The 22,146-nt window shown below is 38.8% G+C and overlaps 1 protein-coding gene and 1 non-coding gene across 11 annotated transcripts in view; one reads left to right on the top strand and one right to left on the bottom strand.

Moving 5' to 3' along the window:
- The window catches only part of SEC31A (SEC31 homolog A, COPII coat complex component), a 79,526-nt gene that overhangs the window by 19,208 nt on the left and 38,172 nt on the right, over positions 1-22,146 (bottom strand). For 3 of the 10 annotated variants that reach the window (XM_054727783.1, XM_054727784.1, XM_054727785.1), the window contains 10 exons: positions 21,905-21,943; positions 21,260-21,337; positions 18,625-18,700; positions 18,018-18,196; positions 16,308-16,434; positions 13,966-14,111; positions 12,542-12,715; positions 5,227-5,400; positions 2,511-2,603; positions 1,697-1,823 (listed from right to left, as the gene is read on the bottom strand). In XM_054727783.1, the coding sequence (XP_054583758.1) occupies positions 1,697-1,823; positions 2,511-2,603; positions 5,227-5,400; positions 12,542-12,715; positions 13,966-14,111; positions 16,308-16,434; positions 18,018-18,196; positions 18,625-18,700; positions 21,260-21,337; positions 21,905-21,943 (1,213 nt within the window). The remainder of the gene's footprint in view (positions 1-1,696; positions 1,824-2,510; positions 2,604-5,226; positions 5,401-12,541; positions 12,716-13,965; positions 14,112-16,307; positions 16,435-18,017; positions 18,197-18,624; positions 18,701-21,259; positions 21,338-21,904; positions 21,944-22,146) is intronic. The other 7 variants (XM_054727787.1, XM_054727788.1, XM_054727792.1 and 4 more) reach the window with 3 other exon arrangements.
- On the top strand, positions 7,802-7,909 carry LOC114232276 (U6 spliceosomal RNA). The gene has a single exon (XR_003618315.2). It is a non-coding gene; the product is annotated as a U6 spliceosomal RNA (small nuclear RNA).

The following is a 22,146-nucleotide window of genomic DNA, read 5'->3' as shown; positions in this document are numbered from 1 at the left end:
CATGCACCAGGCCTCTAGTTACTATATAATATTTCATATACTGTACATAGTTTGTTAGTAAGTAATCAGGCAGCCAACTGATATTTTCATGCAGTGACCTGAACTCAGACAAGAGATCTTAATTTCATCACATTCTATGTGACCAGGGGTAGGTATGAACCTCTATAGAGTGAATCCAGTAGAACCATACCTGGTTCTGAAGACAGCACTTTCACATTGAGTGAAAAGTTGTATCCATGTTAAGAACATTCACATTAGCACAGAATGTGCTCATTAAGAGTAGCTCTTAGGTAATGGCCTCTTGTTTTTGCAATAGTTATTTAGTCACTAGAGGCCCAGTGCATAAATTCATGCACGGGTGGGGTCCAGCCGGCCCGCCCTGATCGAGGCCAATTGGGCAGGCCAGGGGGAGGGGCCGCAGGCAGTTGGTGGGCCGCCCCACCCCCGATTGGGGTGGGCAGGCCGATTAGGGTCAGGGCTGGCTGCAGGGGGGGGCGGGGGGGCGCCATGGGCCGTTGGCGGGCTGCCCCCAATCGGGGCGGGGTGGGGGAGGCAACTGAGGGCGGGGCCGGCTGGGGGGAGGGGCTGCAGGTGGTTGGCAGGCCGGCCCCACCCCCTTGTCGAACTCCCGGTCAAGGGGACAATTTGCATATTAGCCTTTTATTATATAGGATATTTTTCCCCTTTCAGACTTTTATTTTCTGCTTATTTAAATTTTAAAATAGTGGTGATATATTACTTTCCAAGGGCAAATATTTTCCTGGGGGGGGGAGAAAAGCCAATGGTGGATATATGTCATTATTATACATTTGTCAAAATTCACAGAAGGGCCATGGCCAGGTGGCTTGGTTGGTTGAAGAATCATCCCGTATACCAAAAGGCTGAGGGTTTGATTCCTAGTCACGTCACATACCTAGGTTGTGGGTATGATCCTTAGTCGAGGCATGTACAGGAGGCAACCAATCGATGTTTCTCTCTCACGCTGATGTTTCTCTTTCTCCCTTCCTCTCTCTAATCGTATCCTCAGGTTAGGATTTTTTAAAAAATGCACAGAAGGTACAACACCAAGAGTGAACCCTAAAATACGGACTTTGGATGATAAAGATGTGTCAGTGTAGGCTCAATGAATGTAACAGATGTACTACTGTGGTGCAGGATGTCAACAGTGTGGGAGGTTTCAGTGGTGGTGGGCAGGTGGTATGTTGGAACCTTCTGTACTTTCCATTCAATTTTGCTGTAAACTTAAAATTGCTCTAAAAAAATAAAGCCTATTTCTTAAAAAAATAAAGTAAGTGAAAAACTACAACAAATGTCCCTTGGAACCATTTTTCAAAAAATGGTTTGTGTCATCTTGCCTGAAGGAAAAGAATATGTACCAAATAATTTCTCAAAGTCTATTTTTTTGTACCAGATCATGGGATAATTGACTCTCTTTAACAGGTGTTAGTAAAGGTTCAGGAACAGGAGCCAAGTATTCTGAATAGACTGACACAGGAGCTGTTTGCTAGCATGCTGATTCAGGATGCTTCCTAGGGAAAATCATGTTTCTCTATAGCCAGGACTTGGGCCCTACATACATTGGTTCTTTCTTTATTTGTTAAAATTGACTTGATCATGGCTTTGGAGCCTCAAAGTAAATAGTTACTATATTAGATAAGACATGCTACTGTGAAAGGACCCCAGGGTCACTACTTACGCTGTGGCTGTGGATAAGGTGGTACCTGGGTGTGCATATGGCCCGTAGATGTGGAAAGCTGAGCTGCGGCAACATTTGGGTTAACATTTCCATGCATTAAGAAACCTGGAGGTGGAGGATTTTCTCCCTAAGAAATGAGAATATGGTAAAAGAAGGATTACATTTGGAACCAAGAATCTTACCCGATGGATTTATAATCTCCGAAATGGAATTCTATTAAAAAATACTTTATTGTGTAAGAAAGATTGCATTTTGCACATTCTACCTTCTTTAGAGCACATTTTCTGAGCAACACATTCTTCGTAGTTTAAAGATCAGACAGGTTCAAAGTAATAATTGCAATGAATGATTACAGATACTAATAGCCTAATAAAATAGTGTCACTGATATTTATGAGTCCCCAGGATTTTCCATCTCTACATATTCCATCCACTATTCCACACTTTGAAAATGTAAGTATAAATGCCACAAGGGAAGGCTGCTTCTCTTCAATTTCTGCAATGCTCAAAAAAAAGGTAGAAAGAAAGAGAAAAGAAAAATGAAAATCTTCAGTGAAATTAGATTTAAACCATTGTTAGAACGTTGATTGATGTTTTTCTCACTCAAGGCAATTTAGGACTGCAAAGGAGGAGAGAGGAATAAGAAAATTAATTAATTATGCTAAAACTGCTTCTTGCATCATAAAAGCATTCAAATGCAATAAGCAGGCGAAGAGATGGGGGAGGGGAACTTGAGAAAGCGGGGTAGAGAATATATAACTATATATATTTAGGTGAGCAGAATTCTGCTCTAAGAGGAATAATGAAGGATATACCTGTGTGTCAGAGAGAGAGGCAGCAGGTGGATGTCTGGGAAGGGCGGTAGGAGTTTTGTTACTCCAGGTAGTGACAGTAGGGGCAATTCTAACCTGAATTGAACAAAGAAACACCAATCACAGAAAATAAAAAAATGAAAATGTTAAAAGAAGAAAAAAAACCCAAAAGGCATTAACAGCCATATGCAAAGCAAAACATTAAGAGTGGCAAGATAGCATTATTAGTCAGGCAACTGCTTTCAAGGTAGCTGGGATTCCAAAAGAAAAACACACATTCACAATAAAACAAGGGGAGTGAGGCAGTGGAAAAATCAATATGAAAACCTAAATCAAAGCACAAAGAACAATGCCATTCAAGTGTTAAGAATAAGAGGGGAAAGGCTAGGTCCTGTAAGTAGGGATAGAAAGAAGACATTCTGAGAAAAAAGATAACTGAATAAAAAAGTTATTTTGAAGCATTAATAGTATTCATGCTATTATTAGTTCAGCTGTAAATTCTCTTTTCTAGATTTCATTAGAGCCACAAAAACAAAATTAGTCCCATATGAGGCTTAGAATCATACAGAGAATATTAAAGAATATTTGGTTTAATCCCCACCCTTTACCATGGAGAAAATCAAAGCCCAGAGAATGAAGGGGTTTGCTGAGGTCCATACAACTCCCTGGTGAAGGAGTTAGGACTGATTTAAGGTCTCCTGATTCCCAAGCTAGTGTCTGCTTCACTATCCCATGTTGCTTACCCCAGAGTCCAGAGGTTTTCAGTATTTTTTTAAGCCATCAAAATCTTTTGTGTAAGTAAGTCTTTGGAGAAACTCCAATACATAAACAACTAATAGCAGGGATGTGCTGGTGAAGTGGGAGTAGAACTCCTAAGAATCTGGTCTCCCTTTCAACCCTTTAATCCTGCCAGTAAACATTCCTTAAAACCATAAGCCACTGTCCTCATTCAGCATAGCATAAGCTTTAGTTAAGAAAATTACTGCTTAATTTATGGTTGAATTTGTCTTTCTTTTCTTAAAAGTATGAGACTGCTAAGTCAAAGTAAAACAAAAGTCTTGATGTTTTTGTTTTCCTAGAAAGACAGATAAGCCCTAGGACATAAAGAGTAAATAATCTCTTCTCCCCATTTTCAGAATGTCTTACTACTTCAGTATCTGAGAGGCAGTGTGGTCCAACTCACAGTGCTTAGAAGTTCTAGTCCCAAACTGCCAATTAATTAGCCACACAATAGTGAAAAATTCAAGCTGTATGTCTTAAAACTCTGGTTCATTACTTGACCTCTCCACCTCACAGTTTTCCCAGCAGTCACCTGATTTGCCCTACCTTTGTCATAGACTTTCCAAGTTAGTCTTAACCTCCACAAAAGTGAAGAATTAAATCTCTTTTATTTACCAATATACCTCTAACAGGTAGAATAAGGACAGGCGCTCACAGTAGGCTCTCAATAAATATTTGTCAAATGAATAAAAAACAGAACTGCTAAAACAGAGAGTACTCTAGTTGTTACCAAATGTAATCTATCTTGATTTACGTACTCACCAAAAAAGTGTAATAGACCAAAAAGCATGATTTGATTTTTTTTTTAATTTTCATGATTTTATATTTACTTTGCTACAATGAAATGTAAGAAAGACCCTGCCGCTCAGCCAGTGTGGCTCAGTGGTTGAGCGTTGGCCCATGAATCAAGAGATCACAGTTCGATACCAGGTCAGGGCACATGCCCAGATTTCAGGCTTGATCCCCAGTGGAAGGCATGCAGGAGGCAGCTGATCAATGATTCTCCCTCATCACTGATGTTTCTCTTTCTTTCTCTCTCTCTCTCTCTTCCTCTCTGAAATCAATAAAATTATATTTTAAAAAAATAAAAAAGAAGGAAAGACTCTGTCAATTCTATTAGCAATCTGTTCTATTTTAAAATGGGCATAGTAAAAAAAATTATAAAATAAAATGGGCCAACTACCTGTTAATTTTGTTTTCAATCAAGACCATTTATTACTTATGAAAACATACTTATCCTTTAAGAACACTAAGGTTATCTGATGGTCTAGAAATATAAGTCTCTACATGAAATAGGAAAAGACAATAAGGGACACATTTTATGCCACTAAACTTTGGGCAATTTTAATTTAATTAATTCGTTAATACAAATATTTAATCATTTTCACATCCATGGTGAACTATAACTTCATAAACCCTTGGTGACTCACTTTTCTGTAATATCCAAGTTGTCCCCCCAAAAAGTGTGTATTCTCAATACTCCTTATCATGCTGATACAGAAGACACAGTAAACCTACACTAATGATTCAGGAAAGAATACTCAAAAAAGACTATTTTCTAAAATTAACCACAAAATTGTTGCCACCACTTTACTCACAGTTTGGTAAATGAATCAAATTGTAGACATTTCAAGAACAAATGTACATGTGTAAGGAAAGTTTGAGTGATGGAAAAATAAGAAATATCCCTAGAGAGCTTAAATGTATATCTAAAATATAATCTATTGGATTAGATTAGAGGGCTAATTTTAAAAAACATGTTAAAATAAATAAATAAAAGAACATCTTAAATATTTGAAGAATATAAAACGTACTATTAAAACAATACGTTGTCTAGTTTTATCATAGCATACAAGGTCTCTTAACCCAACAAGCTAAAACCACCAATTTGAACAGAAATACATAAATGTTCCTACTTCATCTGGACCATTTCACTCACATGGGGATAATATTGTTGAGCTGGAACTCTTGGAATCTGTGTGTGGTCAGCAATTGGTCCAGGCCTGCCCTTGGGCAGCTGCTGCCTCTCATAAGGTACTTGAGGTGATTCCTGTCCTGGTGCAGGCTCTCCTTGTGCTCTACAAAGTCTGTCACGAAGCTGCACAATATTTGGCTATAAGAAGCAATGGAAGAAATCAATGCAAATTGTTAGAGTTCACCCTAATATATGACAGTATGTTGATTTTCTTCAAGTACCTTGGTCCTTGGTTCTCGACCTTGTTTGAGAAGCAATTTGTAGAAGTGAATTGTTCAAAAACGGAATCATTTTTTTCCCATTAGAAGTAATGTAAATAGAATTCATCTGCTCCAGACCTCTACTTTGTTCTCACAAATTTCCTTTTCACTCTGTTGCTATCACTAACCTTCTTAGGACCCAGGGTGACTTATTATAAGTATTTAATAATAATAAGCAGCAACAGACCTCCTTGCAAGATCACCTGATCCCCAATGCTGACCCCGAATACTGTCTGGCCTGTCTTTTTCAGCTTTTCACCTTGCCCCATGGCAGGAGGGGCAGAGCAGGCCAGCAGGCCAGGGCAGGTCCGGGTTGAGGGGAAGGGACAAGCAAAGAGTGACATGAGTGGGATAAAATTAAAAAAGAAAAAAAAACCCAGCAGCAAGAAAAACAAAAATATTCACAGCACAATTTCCTGAGATGTTAACAATGAAAGTTTAGCAGTAAACTGACTCATACTTGCACATTCTCTCCTCTGTTTGTTCCCTGAGAAACTCGTGACTGATCATACAGATATCAACATGAACGGGTTGTAGAGTGGAGATCCAAAGTTTTGTTCAACAACCAAGACATTTTTTCCATGAATAACTTGGCTGAGAATCGAATTGCTAGAGATGAGAGATGTTCAAGAACTGAGGTTTGACTGTAAGCTTGATCATTCATATATCTGTTCATATGCTGTGTATTTTATAATGTATTTTATAACTAGAGGCCCAGTGCACGAATTCATGCACAGGTGGGGTCCCTCAACCTGGCCAGCGATCGAGGCCTATCAGAGAGCCAGCCAGGGTGGGTGGGAGGGGCCGTGGGAGGTTGGCCAGCAGCCCCCCGATCGGGGCCGATGGGGGGCCGGCCAGGCTGGGAGCTGCCCTGCCTTGAGCGTCTGCCTCCTGGTGGTCAGTGCGCATCACAGCAACTGGTCAACCAGTCGTTCCAGTCGTTCTGGTCATTTGGTCATAATGGTCACTTAGGCTTTTATATATATACAGATAGACCTTGGCACATTAGGTTTTGACATCATTCTAATACTCAAGACTTGATACCAAAGGTCCATTATACATAGTATAACTTGTAACGTAACCGACGCAGTGATTTGATTTATGCTGACCACATGGTGGCATGCAAGATCAATGTCACTTATCACAGCTCTTCTGTTGTTTTCTTAGAGTTGAATAATGCTCACAAATCACAAAAGTTGTTAAAAAATATAACTTTGTTTCTTTGTAGGGAAAAAAGGCCCCCAAAGAAATCAACTGCCAAAGATGGTGATGAAAGAAAATGATGCTCTAAGAAAGAGATAAAAGTTAATTTAAAAAGATGTTTGAGCCCTGGCTGGTTTGGCTCAGTGGATAGAGCGTTGGCCTGTGGACTAAAGGATCCCTGGTTCGACTCCAGTCAAGGACACATGCCTGGATTGCGGGCTCAATCCCTAGTAGGGGGCGGGGGGCATGCAGGAGGCAGCCAATCAGTGATTCTCTCTCATCATTGATGTTTCTTTCTCTCTCTCCCTCTCCCTTCCTCTCTGTAATCAATAAAAATATTTTTTTAAAAATATGTTTGAAATAAGATGCCAAACTCAAAGAAACTTCTACAGATCTACAACTATGCAGATCTACAGTATGAGCTGACTATACACATGTTCTATATTTAACAACAAAAAAGCAATGTTAAACTGTTTCAGCAAGAATTAATTTCAATACCTTTAAAATGATAGATTTCTGTAAGTTCATGTCATTGAGACATTTTAGTTATTCTTTATTGTCTTTTATGGAGGGTAATTGTATACTATGATGATATCAAAAAAATCTCAGGACATATTCCCCAGAAAATACTAAGGGTCTACTGAGATACATAGGAGGAAGAAACATTAAGATTATATTTATATAAAAAACATTCTTTAACAAGTCCAAAGAAAACCATAAAGAATAATGTACAGGCAGTCCTTGGGTTACGTCGGACTCAATGTACGTCGTTTCGTGGTTACGTCGCCATCTCCCATTTATTTATAAAAAAAAAAAGTTCTGTCATTTCAACGTATGTACATATGTGCTTTATGTTTTTTATTATTTATTTACCACAAGTAAAGGTCAGGAATTATTATCTTTCTTTTAAATTTTTTTACTGTTTCACTTCATTACTGCTGTGTCCGTGCTCCATGTGAGTGACATAGGTGCTTATGTAGGTGGGTTCCGACTTACAATGAAAATAGCGTTACGTCGCGCCGTAGGAACGGATCTCCGACGTAACCCGAGGACCTACTGTATAGAAAATGTGTGTGGTGCTCACTTTGGCAGCACATATACTAAAATTGGAACAATACAGAGAAGATTAGCATGGCCCACTGAGCAAGGATGACACGTAAATTCGTGAAGAGTTCCACATTAAAAAAGAGAAAATGTATGTGGTTATAAATAGTATCAAAAATAAACCATTTAATTCTAAGGCTAGAAGATGTAAAGATCTTAGATTAAGTTAGTCTTAAAATAAAAGCATCTTATAGCTCAATAATATAAAAATGAGACCTGCCCCAGTTGGTGTGGCTCAGCTGGTTAGAGCATTGCCTGTACACTGAAGGGTTGTAGGTTCGATTCCTGGTCAGAGCACATACCTAGGTTGTGGGTTCAATCCCCAGCCTGGTCAGGGCACATGCAGGAGACCCTAGTTGGGCGCATGCAGGAGGCAACTAATCAATGTTTGTGTTTCTCTCTCCCCCCGCCCCCACCCCATCTCCTCCTTCCCCTCTAAAAAATAATTTTTTTAAAAAATGAGACTGTATTAAGTAAAAAGTCATATAAAACTATTAAGTCAAATTCATCAAAGCCCTAGCTGGGTTGCTCAGTGGTTAGAGCATCAGCCAGCAGACTGAAGGGTCCCGGGTTCAATTCCAGTCAGGGGCACATGCCCAGGTTGCAGGCTCAATTTCCAGTACAGGATGTGCAGGAGGCAGGCAATCAATCATTTTCTCTCATCACTGATGTTTCTATTGCTTTCTCCCTCTCCCTTCCTCTCTGAAATCATCATAAAGATTAAGTTTCTATTCTACCTAATATGCTTATTAACAATTTAGAAAAATATGAGCTGTCTCCTACATGTAAGTGTATATAAAACCAACTGCAGCCCTAACCTGTTTGGCTCAGTGGATAGAGCATCGGCCTGCGGACGCAAGAGTCCCAGGTTCGGTTCTGGTCAAGGGCATGTACCTTGGTTGTGGGCACATCCCCAGTAGGGGATGTGCAGGAGGCAGCTGATTGATGTTTCTCTCTCATTGATGTTTCTAACTCTCTCTCCCTCTCCCTTCCTCTGAGCAGTGCTCCCCCGTGGGAGCGCACTGACCACCAGGGGGCAGCTGTAAAAAATCAATAAAATATATTTTAAAAAAAACAAACAAAAACAACTACAGAATCATACCACCACAGTCCTGGAACACAGATGTAAGTGTTTTTACTCAATGAAATCCTATCTAATAAAGAGGGAATATGCTAATTGACCATCACACCATCACAAAGATGACGGCGCCTGGAGGGAATATGCTAATTGACTGCCATGCCCTCAAAGATGGCAGCTCCCACAGCCACAAGATGGCGACACCCAGTCCCCTCAGCCCCGCCTGGGTGGCAGGTGCACGGCATGGCCAGGCCTGTCCCCAGGCAGGTCCGGCCGCTCCACACGCCTGCCTCTGGAGTCCCCCAGTCCCCTCAGCCCCCCAGCCGCCCAGGGCCGGCCCGAGGTGCAGGCAAGCCTCGGATGTCGGCTGCCAAGCCACCCAGGGCTGCCTGAGGCGCAGGTAACCAGGGCCAGCCGAGGCTTGCGCTGCTGGCAGTGGCAGCAGCAGAGGTGTGATGGGGCGTCGCCTTCCCCTGATCGCTGGGTTGCCTCCTGCCCCTAAGGGCTCTAGGACTGTGTGAGGGGGCAGGCTGGGCTGAGGGACACCGCCCTCCAGTGCATGAATTTTCATGCACCGGGCCTCTAGTCCTATATAATAAAAGGCTAATATGCAAATCGACCAAACAGCAGAACGACTAGTCGCTATGACACGCACTGACCATCAGGGGGCAGATGCTCAATGCAGGAGCTGCCCCCTGGTGGTCAGTGCGTTCCCCCGGGGGAGCACTGCTCAGCCAGAAGCCGGGCTCACGGCTGGTGAGTGCAGCGGCGGTCGCGGAAGCCTCTACTTCCTCCGCAGCAGTGCTAAGGATGTCCGACTGATGGCTTAGGCCTGCTCCCTCAAGGACATCCCCCCAAGGGCTCCCAGAATGCAAGAGGGCACAGGCTGGGCTGAGGGACATCCTGCCCCCTCCCAGTGCACAAATTTTGTGCACCGGGCCTCTAGTTTATTGATAATTCCCTAACACAGACAAAATACTAAAAACAATTTTAACTAAAAAAAATCCTTTAAACAGAATAAAGATTACAATAAAAAGGCAGGGGAGGGTGAGAAGAGATCAACCAAAGAACTTGTATGCATATATGCATAACCCATGGACACAAACATTAGGGTGGTGAAGGCCTGGGGTGGGCTAGACGGGGTCAATGGGGGGGGAGGGAAGGGGACATATGTTATACTTTCAACAATAAAGATTTAAAAAATTAAATTAAAAACCATAGACTCATTCATACACAGTAAAAAAAAAAAAAGTATAGAGAAAAAATATCTGAAAAGCTCAAAAATAAGCTGCAGACACACATTGTGGTTATAAAACCTTTCCTCAGCCTAGCTGGTATGGCTCAATGGTTGAACATCAACCTATGAACCAGGAGGTCAGGGTTCAATTCCTGGTCAGAGCACATGCCGGGGTTGCAGGTTCAATCTCTAGTAGGGGGCATGCAGGAGGCAGCCAATCAATGATTCTTTCTTTCTTTTTTTTTTTTTTTTAAATATATTTTTTATTGATTTTTACAGAGATGAAGAGAGAGGGATAGAGAGCTAGAAACATCGATGAGAGAGAAACATCAATCAGCTGCCTCCTGCACACCCCTCACCGGGGATGTGCCCGCAACCAAGGCACACGCCCTTGACCGGAACTGAACCCGGGACCCCTGAGTCCGCAGGCCGACACTCTATCCACTGAGCCAAACCGGTTTCGGCTCAATGATTCTTTCTTATCATTGATGTTTCTATATTTCTCTTCCTCTCCCTTCTTCTCTGAAATTAATAAAAACATATTTTTCTAAATATTTATAAAATACAAAACCAAAATACTTTCCTCAAACCCCATCCTGACTCCCACCCATGCCCCATTATGGGTTTTAGGTTTCCCTCTTGTGTGCTCCCACAGCACTACCTCAACCACAGCACTCTGCACTTTTGGAATTTCATGTTCATTTGTCCACAGTCATTTTGAGTTTGGAAACTCCCCCAGGAAAAGGATCTTGGCATTCTTGCTCATCACTGTATCCTCAGTTACTTACTGAATTGAATTAAAACCAATACAATGAAAAGTCTGAGTGTTATTGCACACCAAATGAGGAAAATAAATTAGGAATGTAATGTAGCGCTCCTGCCTTGAATAGTTAAAAACATACTTGCCCACAAATGGTATCAGACTGAAATGGCATATCGAATGAACTTCTTCACTAATATCTGGGATGAACCTTGTGGGAATTTTTGAGTTACAGCCCACTAGTCTGATTAAGTATTAACATTTACAGCTTTTCAACATGGAAAATTCCTACAAAGACACTTGTGGACAGAATTAACATTTGGCTTAAGAAACAAAAAGTTGGTCCTTTTCCCATTTATTTTCCTCAAATACTATGTCCCTCCATACAAAGGGCTCTATTATACTACAAAAGCATCCTATCTCTCTGACACAGCGTGGGTACACCTAAAATGATCCTTGAAAAACTGTCACACAGCCCTAGCTGGTTTGGCTCAGTGGATAGAGTGTTGACCTGTGGACTGAAGAGTCCTGGGTTCAATTCCAGTCAAGAGCACATGTCCTGGTTGTAGGTTCAATCCCCAGTGTGGGGCATGCAGGAGGCAGCTGATCAATGGTTCTCTCTCATTATTGATGTTTTTTTCTCTCTCTCTCTCCCTTCCTCTCTGAAATCAATAAAAATATATTTTAAAAAAACAAAACTGTCAAAACAAGCCAGAGGAAAATCATTTGGGCAAAAAATGAAATAGGATCCCAAGTCAAATTTATAGAAAATATTCCTTTATTGACTTTTGGTCGAGAATATGTTTGTATATTTTCAGAAAACAACTCCAAGACCGTGTGGATTCCAGCAACAGAGAGGAATCGACAGGACTACTCCAGCCATGAAGACAGAAGAGAAGCAGTCCAGAGATGGAAGACGCTGACATCGCCTTGCCATACTAGCAGTCAGCAGCTGTGCGTCACTGCAGGTTGCCCAGGACCAAACCAGAGAGAGTCGGACCTGCATTACCACCATTTGTCCACCATCCAGAACTGAAATGTCATTGCTGACATGTACACATAAGGAACTGTTTGACATTGAAATTAGGTCTCCAAAGAACTGTTGGCCCAGAAAGAAACTCACTACAGACTAATTCATTTGCCTGTCAGCATAACCATTATTGCTTGTCTCATTTTCGGTTCTTATAAGTGTATTTCTAATAGCACATGATCTCACTCATCTAGGGGAAATAATGAACAACATAGACTGATGAACAAGAACAGACCCAGAAACAAGGAGGCATGGATCAGACTGTAGGGCCTCAGAGGGAGGGGAGGGGAGAGTGGGGGTAAAGGGGAGAGATCAACCAAAGGACTTGTGTGCATGCATATGAGCCTAACCAGTGGTTAAGGACAACAGGGGAGTGGGGGCATGCGTGGGGAGGGGTGTGGGATGGGAATGGGGGGATGAGGACAAATATGTGATACCTTAATCAATAAAGAAATTAATTAAAAAAAAACTGTCAGACATAACATTCACCTACAGTCATGTGACAGAAAATTTTTGCTACCTAATTCCCCCAATAATACTGAGCGCTATTCTACTGGACTCATCATACTCGTACATTAGAAGGAGAATAATAATCAATTCGAATTACCTGGTTGGTGCTCTCAGGAAGAAAAGCCAAGGCTGCAGCAATACTGCCCTGGGATGCTAACAAATTGGCATATTGACTCATCTTCTCAGCCAAAAGAACTCCTACAGTATTAGTGTCCATGGCTTGCGTGAGTTGTACAGCCTTCCGTAGGATGACAACTTTCTCAATCAGATCCTAAATGAGAAAAAGGAAGGAGAGTAAAGAAGAAAGACGAAGATTCCAAGATGTGTATGAGAGGAAACAGGAAAAAAGTTACTAAGATTTCTAAAACCGACTAAAAGTACAGTACCTATCATCTCTCTTAGAAAGGTCTGGAATAGCTGACCACCATTTAGGGAACTGAAAAAGTAAGGAGGAAGAAGGTCTCTTACTCAAGAATAGGGGATAGGTTACCACCTTCTCCTAAACATCCTTAAACTGCCAGATACTCATAAGCTAAAATAGGCAAATATCCAAAGTGAAAGTGAGAAGCAGATGTCCAAAGGCAGAAACTTGGATTCCAGCAGGTATAAGAGAAACTATGAGTGAACACTTCATCTTATCTATATTATAAAAACAGTACTACTATGACATGACCTTCAAATGGGCTTACTATATTAACCCAAAATTTCTCATGTTGTTCTTCGATAATAACAAATTTTTAAAAATGGGAGCTATACTTCAGGTATAAAGCACAAGAATATCCTACCTATCTGCCCTTCATAAATCCAGAAGTGTGTTTTCTCTCAGAAGCACATAGGAGGAAAACCTTGATTTCTTACCAGATTTTCAGTTTCAAAAGAGTGATCTTTAAAACAACAACCATACTGAAAAAACATCTTTCGGGGGGGGGGGGGGGGGGGGGGCGGAATATATATATATATTAGACTGAAGTACTAAGAGACTCTGCTGATTACATGCTTAGGGAAAAAACTGAAATATATAATTAGTGCCTGAGAATAATTTTTTTAATTTCCTCCCTTGTCCATCTATTAATGCTACACAGGATTACACTGACCTCTTACTTTCATTTCCCCTTAACCATGAAGATTCTCTATTGGTATTGGTGATACCTCCCATTTGTTACCCCACATTGCTTCTTTCTTTGCCCAAAGCAGACAGTTTCACTAGAGGCAGAGAGAGGAGCATGAGGAAAAGAGGTAAAGCAAGGGCTGTTTTCATGCTTTTGCCACCTAGTTCCCTCAATAAGCCACCTTCACAACCTTGACCTCAAAAACAGTTGCAACCCATTTAACTTATCCCATCATCTCAAACTTTGCCCCTCTAAATACAGCAATAAATACACATAACTATCCAGAAAAAGAACTAAAATATAAATAAGTAAGGGTGAAAGCAATGAACTTCTGGAACAAATCAATTTCTAAACTATAAGTAGGGTGAAAGACAACTAAAAAGGAAGCATCCTTTGTTTCAAAGATACTAACCTGAAGGGACAAAGGGTTGCTTCCATCCTGAGCTTTAGTCCAACATGCAACTAATTTCTCTACATTCCCTGCACAAATATAGCAGAGACATGCCTGAGTCTGCAGGAGGCTATCACCTTCACTTTCAAGCCTGGTTCCCAAAAGATCTATAGATCAAGAGGAAAACAAAATACGATTATACCCAAGGCAATCTGTATATGAGATCATGAGCAGCCCAATATCATTTCCAGAACTAAGAATTAAACTTCACAGCCAGTAAGTAGCAGGTAGAAACAAAATCACTGTTATATAAATGCTCAGTAAATATTTGTCAAAGGAATGAGAAAGTGTGTGACAAACTCTGTATAATGAACAACTTCTTAAGATTCCATGCCTACCTATTGAATGAATTTACATTAGAAAAAAAATAAATGAAAATAATATGTGTACAGAAAAATTCCAATAAGCATTTAACTCCATTTTATTACATCAGATGCTTTTGTAAGCAGCAGTCAAAAATATGGCATATTTGAAATAAACGTCAATGACAGCTAGGATTACTATAAATTATTTGTAATAATAAAATTAATCTCTTATAATTTTCACAGTCTTATAATACTTTCAAGGTAGCAAAATGCTGTTCCTTCTTATACTAAGCAGCCTGAAATTTCTGTTCTTACAAATAATAAATATTATTCCTTAGCCACCAGTTTAGTCATAGCGTTCAACAGTAATTTCTACTCAAATGTTATAATTATTAATTTTATCAAGCTAACATTAAATAAGAGCTGATAATATGCCATTTTACATATGAGTAGACTAAGGCTTAGAAAGTAATTTTGACTAGTTTGTACAACTAGTAAGTAGCAGAGGCAAGATTCTAAGACTGGTCTGTCTGAAACCAAAATCATTAAACAATATTATTAAAAATAATGACTAGGCCCAGCCAGTGTGGCTCAGTGATTGAGAAGTAAGTGCCCATCTATAGGGAGGAAGTAAGTGACCATCTATAAAGCAGAAGGTCAGGGTTCAATTCCCCATCAGTGCACATGCCCGGGTTGCGGGCTCGATCCTAGTGGCGGAGGCAGCCGATCAATGAGTCTCTCTCATCATTGATGTTTCTATCTCTGTCTCTCTTCCTTCCTCTCTGAAATCAATAAAAATATATCTTACCTTATAATAGACAAATATGCAAATTGACCGCACCTTCGCTACGCTCAAGCCACGCCCACCATCCAAGCTACGCCCATCAACCACGCCCACCAGGAAACCGTTGCAGGGAAGCTGGGGTGCGGCGGAGCCCAAGGCCGGGAAAGCCGCCCAAGGCTTTCCCGGCCTTGGGCGCCAGCGGGGTGCCTGCTCCAATCGCAGCTCCTGTAATCGGGTCGCAGGGACGCTGGGGTGCAGCGCGGCGGAGCCCAAGGCCCGGAAAGCCGCCCGGGGCTTTCCCGGCCTTGGGCGCCAGCGGGGTGCCTGCTCCGATCGCAGCTCCTGCGATCGGGTCGCAGGGACGCTGGGTGCAGCCGAGCCCAAGGCCACCGCCCAGGGCCAAGCCGGGACCCTGAAAGAAGGTAGAAGGCGGTGGCCACAGCCAAGGCCTGGGTCCCCGGTGCCGGCAGAAAACTGGTGCAGGCAGCCAGGTGAATGAAGGTCTATTGCACGAATCTTCGTGCAAACGGGCTACTAGTTTTAGAATAATAACAATAATAATAATAATAATAATAATAATAATAATGACTAGTGCCCAACTGGTGTGGCTCAATGGTTGAGCATAGACCTATGAACCAGGAAGTTACAGTTTGATTCCTGATCAGGGCACATGCCCAGGTTGGGAGCTCAATCCCCATTGCGGGGTGTGCAGGAGGCAGCCAATCAATGATTCTCTCAATCATTGATGTTTCTATCTCTCTCTCCCTCTCCCTCTCTGAAGTCAATAAAAATATATTTTTTAAAAACAATGATTAGATATGGAGAAGTAATGTAGTTAATAATTCTGAAACATTCAAATAAGAACCCCTTTTTCTTTTCTTTCTTTTTTTAAAATATATTTTTATTGATTTCAGAGAGAAGAAGGGAGAGGAGAGATAGAAACATCAATGATGAGAGAGAATCATCAACCGGCTGCCTCGTGCACACCCCACGCCGGAAATCAAGCCCACAACCCTGGCATGTGCCCCGACCGGAATCGAACCCGGGACCCTTCAATCCACAGGCCGATGCTCTATCCCCTGAGCCAAACTGGCTTGGGCAGAACTCTGTTTTCTTACTGTGATTGGTAGGTTTATAAAAATTTCTAATAAGATTTGTCAATTTTATTTATAATATACCATGCCATATACACAATATAAAGCTCACTTTCTTACCACAAAGGGCTGAAAACTCATCAGGTTTAGCATAAGTCAATACTGCAGCTAAAGCCTCTCTCCAATTTTTAAGGTCACAAGACTCAACAATCTCTTTCCAGTTCTTCATCACCACTGCAGTAATTAGCTTGGGAAAAGAAAACAAGGGGAAAATTTAAAACATTTGGTATATTAGTAACAATTAGCTCTGGCTAACCAATCATATCTTTCAAAAACTATTATTATGCATAGTATTTCATGTTAAATAAAGCAGCAGCAAAGGAAAATATATCCTTGAACCAATAGACATAGAATATAGTACTATTTTTCTTCTAAAAAAAAAATCATACAAACATACTGGATTAAATTCTGAGAAGGAAAAGTATAGAGTGTTATCAAAACATTTAACAGGAAGACATGACCTGGTCTGATGGATCAAGAAAAACTTTCTGAGCATATAGACATTTGAGATATGAAGTCAGAATTAACTTCATCAAGAAGGAAAACAACACTTTAGGCCAAGGGAACACTAGGTGCAAAGTCCTAAGAGAGAAAGGCACATGGAGAATGTGAGGAACTGAAAGGCAGCCAGTGTGGCTGAAAGATAAAAGGGGAGAAAGTGACATGAGACAAGGCTGAGGAGACTGATGGCAACCCATAGAAGGACTAGCCCTGGGACAACTTTTATTAAAAGAAATTTAGTAACATTAACAGAGGCTTAAAAATGTTTAGACCCTCTGCAGCAGAAATTCCTTTCCTAGGACTACATATAGCCTCATTAAATAATTAGAAATTCTTATAGATTTTAGGCATAACAAGGATATTTATCACTAACTTATCTATATTAGGAAAATGTTATAAACTACCTAAACATCCCCAAAATAAGGAAAATAATATATCACTGCTATAGAATATTATAGAACAATTAAAAATTTTTGTAAGAATCTTTAATGATATGGGAAAAGGTTTACAATGTAAGTGACAATATCTATAAGCAAAACAACACATATATATATATATATATATATACACACACACACACACACACACACACACACACACACATGATCCTGATTCTGTGTGTTTTTTTTTAAAGTTCTAAAATACATAGGAAGACGTATGAAAAATTGCAACCAATTTGAGATTAAGAGGAACTAATCTGATGGGAGAATTAGAAGGTGCTAAATTTTTATATTTAAAATGTGCTATGTTCTTTTGAAAATTTTATACAATAAAAAATATGAAAAGTATTACTCATTTTAAAAATTATATATGCAAAAAACAAAAAAAAATACACCAAACTATCAACAATAACTATTCCTGGGTCCATAAGTTATGGATGGGATTTTTGTTCTTTACTGTTTTCTGCATTTCAATGATCTATAATAGCAATTTTCAGCTGGTATGCCATGGCAGGCATATGAGTGTGCCACAAGAATTTTTAAAACATGCAATACCTGATTAGTCAGGGGCACTGACTTCTTTTCCCTTAGACTGTTAAATAAAAAAGGCCAACAGCCAACACAACAATAGCCTTCCAGTGTGAGTGAATCAAAATTATACCCTTTTGGGTCAGATCAGCAAAAAATATATTTTTTGGTGTACACAGAATTTTAGTAGTTTATGTGTGCCATGAGATGAAAATGGTTGAAAATTGCTGATCTATGTAAGAGTCTATTGCTTTCATAATCAGATAAAAGTTACTGTTTATCTATTTTTAAAATAACATACCCTGGTAATTTTGCTTTGGGATTTTGCAAAGTATTTTTTCTGGGTTCGAGCCAAGAGTTCTTGTCCACCTGCTATTGCCAATATTATGGCATCAGCCATGCGGTTATCATGTAAACAAAGGTCAACAGCACTCTCAAAGTTACCAGTCAGCAAAGCCTGAGTAATTAAACCATCAATATCTGCAATAAAGAAATAAAACACCCAAGTTAAATAAATATCTTTCTAACAAGGAAAAATACTACACATATCAACCTCTACATGCACACACACAGGAGTAAAAAATGCTAATTTCTGAATATTACTGGTGATTAATTTCTAACACAAGCAGTTGTGATCTATGGAAATATACCAAGAGCATGTAAGTTAAATCAGTTAACACATTTTCCAGATTTCTTAACCTGGAGTAATAAATATCATTCTATAGTTTCTATCACATAGGTGTCAGAACACTCTACCATTTCTAAGGCATAATTACACATATAAATGATACTGGGTGCTTTTTTTCAACCCTCCATCACCTATGACAAAACATTTCTAACTTAAACTTAAGAACTATTTGCTTTCAAATGGTTAAAAAAAATCAGAAGTTAAAACCAATAGTACTTACCCCCACTGATGGAGATGTTAAATGTTCCTCCAACTGAAGGTAGAAATTCAGATTCTTGTTTTTCCTCTTTAATGTGCTAAAGAGATAAAAAGGACAACAATTTACGAGAATGAAATTGTGGAACAATTTTCTGGCAAAACAAAATTTATATATGATTATTCACCTACTGACTGGATGACATGCCAAGTTATTCCAGAAAAGTGCTCAGATCCAAGTTTACACTTAATATCTATGACTTCCCTATGGATTAACTCCTATTGTACAATCACAAATAAAAATCCAAGATCATCAGAAGTAATGTTAAACAAACTGAAGTATACAGATCCATTGTTGGTAGCTCAAAAGTAACTGAAGCTGATGAATTTTTGTTTTCTTAGGTACCTTGACAAAGAGTAGCTTGAAATATACAAAATAATGTTTTTAATCAGACTAACTTAGATTTCAAAACAAACCTGCTTCTACACATCTAAAATTTTCTGTCCACTAGTTTTAGCTATAGGGTCTTTTTGTTTTTATTGAATAAGTCATAGGAAAAATCATCTGCTGTCCTTACATAAATGAAATATAAACAGATTATTTATGAATAGATTTTGTGTTCTCTTCAATTAGTCATTCCCAGAATAGATTAGTCTGGTAAAAATATATACACTGCTATAAATTTCTGAGATATGTGTAAGACTGAGTAAATATAAATTCAATTTTTTTTTCTTTAGGAGAAAAGTAGATAATAGAGGCATATTGCTGGCAAATACATTATTATTTTTAAATATATTTTTATTGATTTCACAGAGGAAGGGAGAGGGAGAGAGAGATAGAAGCATCAATGATGAGAGAAAATCATTGATCAGCTGCCTCCTGTACGCCCCACACTGGGGATCGAGCCTGCAACCAAGGCATGTGCCCTTGACCGGAAACGAACCTGGGACCCTTCAGTCTGCAGGCCAAGACTCTATCCACTGAGCCAAACCAGCTAGGGCTTTGACAGGGGGAGGAGGAGCACATACTTTAAATGCCTTTTCTTCTATATATAAAAATTCAAAAGAAGACAAAAAATAAAATATATCAGAGATGACAGAACATTTTCAAGAAAAGCACAGATGAGATAGAAGACATCTTCTGTGCTTGTCAGATCTGCACAACTGAATGTAAAAGCACCTAATATATTCAAAGTCAGGGACATTTTTGGATGGGGTAATTTTAGTGCAGAGCACAGCATATGTAAATAATGCTTAATTAGTTAATATGGACTATCATAGGGGAATAACTATAACCTTAATTCTTTGCCCAATTAAAGAGAAACATTTCAACTCAAATAAAATAATCAGAACTTGTTATTCACATTAAGTAATAAATCAGATACTGATCTGATTATGTTCATTAACAAACGCACCAAAACAGTATTTTTTTATTTTAACTCACAATTTTTCAAATTTGCCTTCTAAAAAAAATTCATAAACCTTTATGAACTTTTGAAATATATATAAGGCAAAAAACGTACCATTTATTACATGTTGAGTATCTTCAACGTGTAATCTACTATGTTTGATAAATAGCATCATCAAAATAAAGGGGAAGATTTTATTTCCCTACAATTTTTTCAAATACTCTGAAAGTATACACTGATGACTACTGTTTTATTAAATACATATTATTCTCACCTATTAATTCATGAGTATATCTCCAAATGATCTTCTATTTAATAATAGATAGTTAATCTAGTTATACATAAATGGAAGAACATTTCTTTAATGTACCCTACAATTTTGTCTAGGTATTCCCAAAATTAGTTGAAATTTTTGTAAGATTTTAGACATGATTCTTTATTCTCAAGTTAAATAAATGCTATTACTTCTAAGAAAAATGTTTTTTATAATCATCTTGTAGTAGTCTAAATTTATTGATGAATTATGTTTATAACTTAGTAAAAGTTAGTAAGAAACATTCCATAGTCAGGATAGCCCCTTAATACAAAGAACAATGAAAAAGTCAAAGATGAGAAAAAAGAATTTGTTAATTATCTAAGATGAAATATAATTTAAAAGAAAAGTAATTATAGCATTATTTATTAGTTTAAAAAAACAGAAAATTAAAAGGAAAAAAATTAATGGTACAACTCTTGTGTTCAAGGACTCTTTTAAACTACTGTAAAAATTGTCACCTACAATTCAGAATACATTTACAGTAAATCATGACAGTTTATTTAATGAAATACCCTTTACTTAAACTCAAAGTTCAAGAGACTAATTCAGAAGTTTACATCACTGGTAGTGGGTCCTAAATATTAATATGACAAGAAAAAAACATCAACTTTACATACAATGCTCTGAAGATTTCTGAATAAAATCTCTTTTCAGGTTGACATCATATCCATATGACCAAATTAAGTCAACCTCACATCAACTCTTCATTTTAAACCATATAATTCAGAAGCCAGGTCAGAGAATTAAAGATTTCAGAGATGATACTTCCGTCAAACTAGTAAACAGACTCCTACCTTAAACATCTCTAAGAAAACAATATACTCCATCTTTACTTTGGAATAAGTAGTTAAGAAAAATGTCCATATTTCAATGTGAGATAAACAAATAGCACATATTTTTCCAATGTAACTAAAAATGAAAAAAATAATAAGTACCTCTCCCAAGAGCTGCTCTTCAGCAGCGGGGCTCTCCTCCCCATCACTCTGTGCTACTTGGTCAGAGTCTTTAAGAGCCTTTAGTACACAAAACAATTGCAGAGGAAGTTGAAGAATGTAGCATTAAAAGGTTATTAGTGAACAAGGAAGACAAACGACCCAATAAACAACATTCAGAGCTAGTTTAATCATAAGAAGCAATACTAAGTAAATTTATTTGAGAAACACCATTAGAGGAAAAGCAAAAAGCCATTACAGCTGAGACCTTCCCTTTCTTTCCTACTAAATGCCCCCTTAGCATCAAAGAACTTAACCTTAAGTATCTGAGCAGTCGTTTTGTTTTTCCTCTTTTGTGAAATTCATATACTGTCAAGAGCAAGGAATGATCTACCAGCTAAATAAGGAATGTTCTACCAGCTACTAGTAAATAAGGATTGCTCTACCAGCTAAATAAGGAATGCTCTACCAGCTAAATTTATATTATGTTAACATGAGAATTTATTCACTTATTAAAATATCTACAATCAGCATTTATTTTCACAACATAAAGCAATAAAACAGACAAATTTCTTAAATTACATTTCCTTCTTTGTCATGTCCTAAACCAACGTTTTAGAAGGTAGCTATTTTTAAAGGCCTTCTTACCACATTGGGTCCATCCACTTTGTTCAAGGCCAAAGCAATCTGAAATAAAAACAACAACTCACCTACTAAATGGAATTCTATTTTAAGATACATAGCAAGCGTTCACCTCTTACTCCATTCTCATTGGCAAAAATCCACAAAAGTTCAGATCAGGAACAGTATGTATAAGAAAAGAATAAAATCTCTGCAGAACTGATTCTCAATGGTTCTAGTTTCAATCACAAGGAGTTCCACTGCTCACA

This window comes from Eptesicus fuscus, chromosome 2, assembly GCF_027574615.1.
Source record: "Eptesicus fuscus isolate TK198812 chromosome 2, DD_ASM_mEF_20220401, whole genome shotgun sequence".
Taxonomy (NCBI): domain Eukaryota; kingdom Metazoa; phylum Chordata; class Mammalia; order Chiroptera; family Vespertilionidae; genus Eptesicus; species Eptesicus fuscus.
This window is presented reverse-complemented; position numbering and strand designations above follow the sequence as displayed.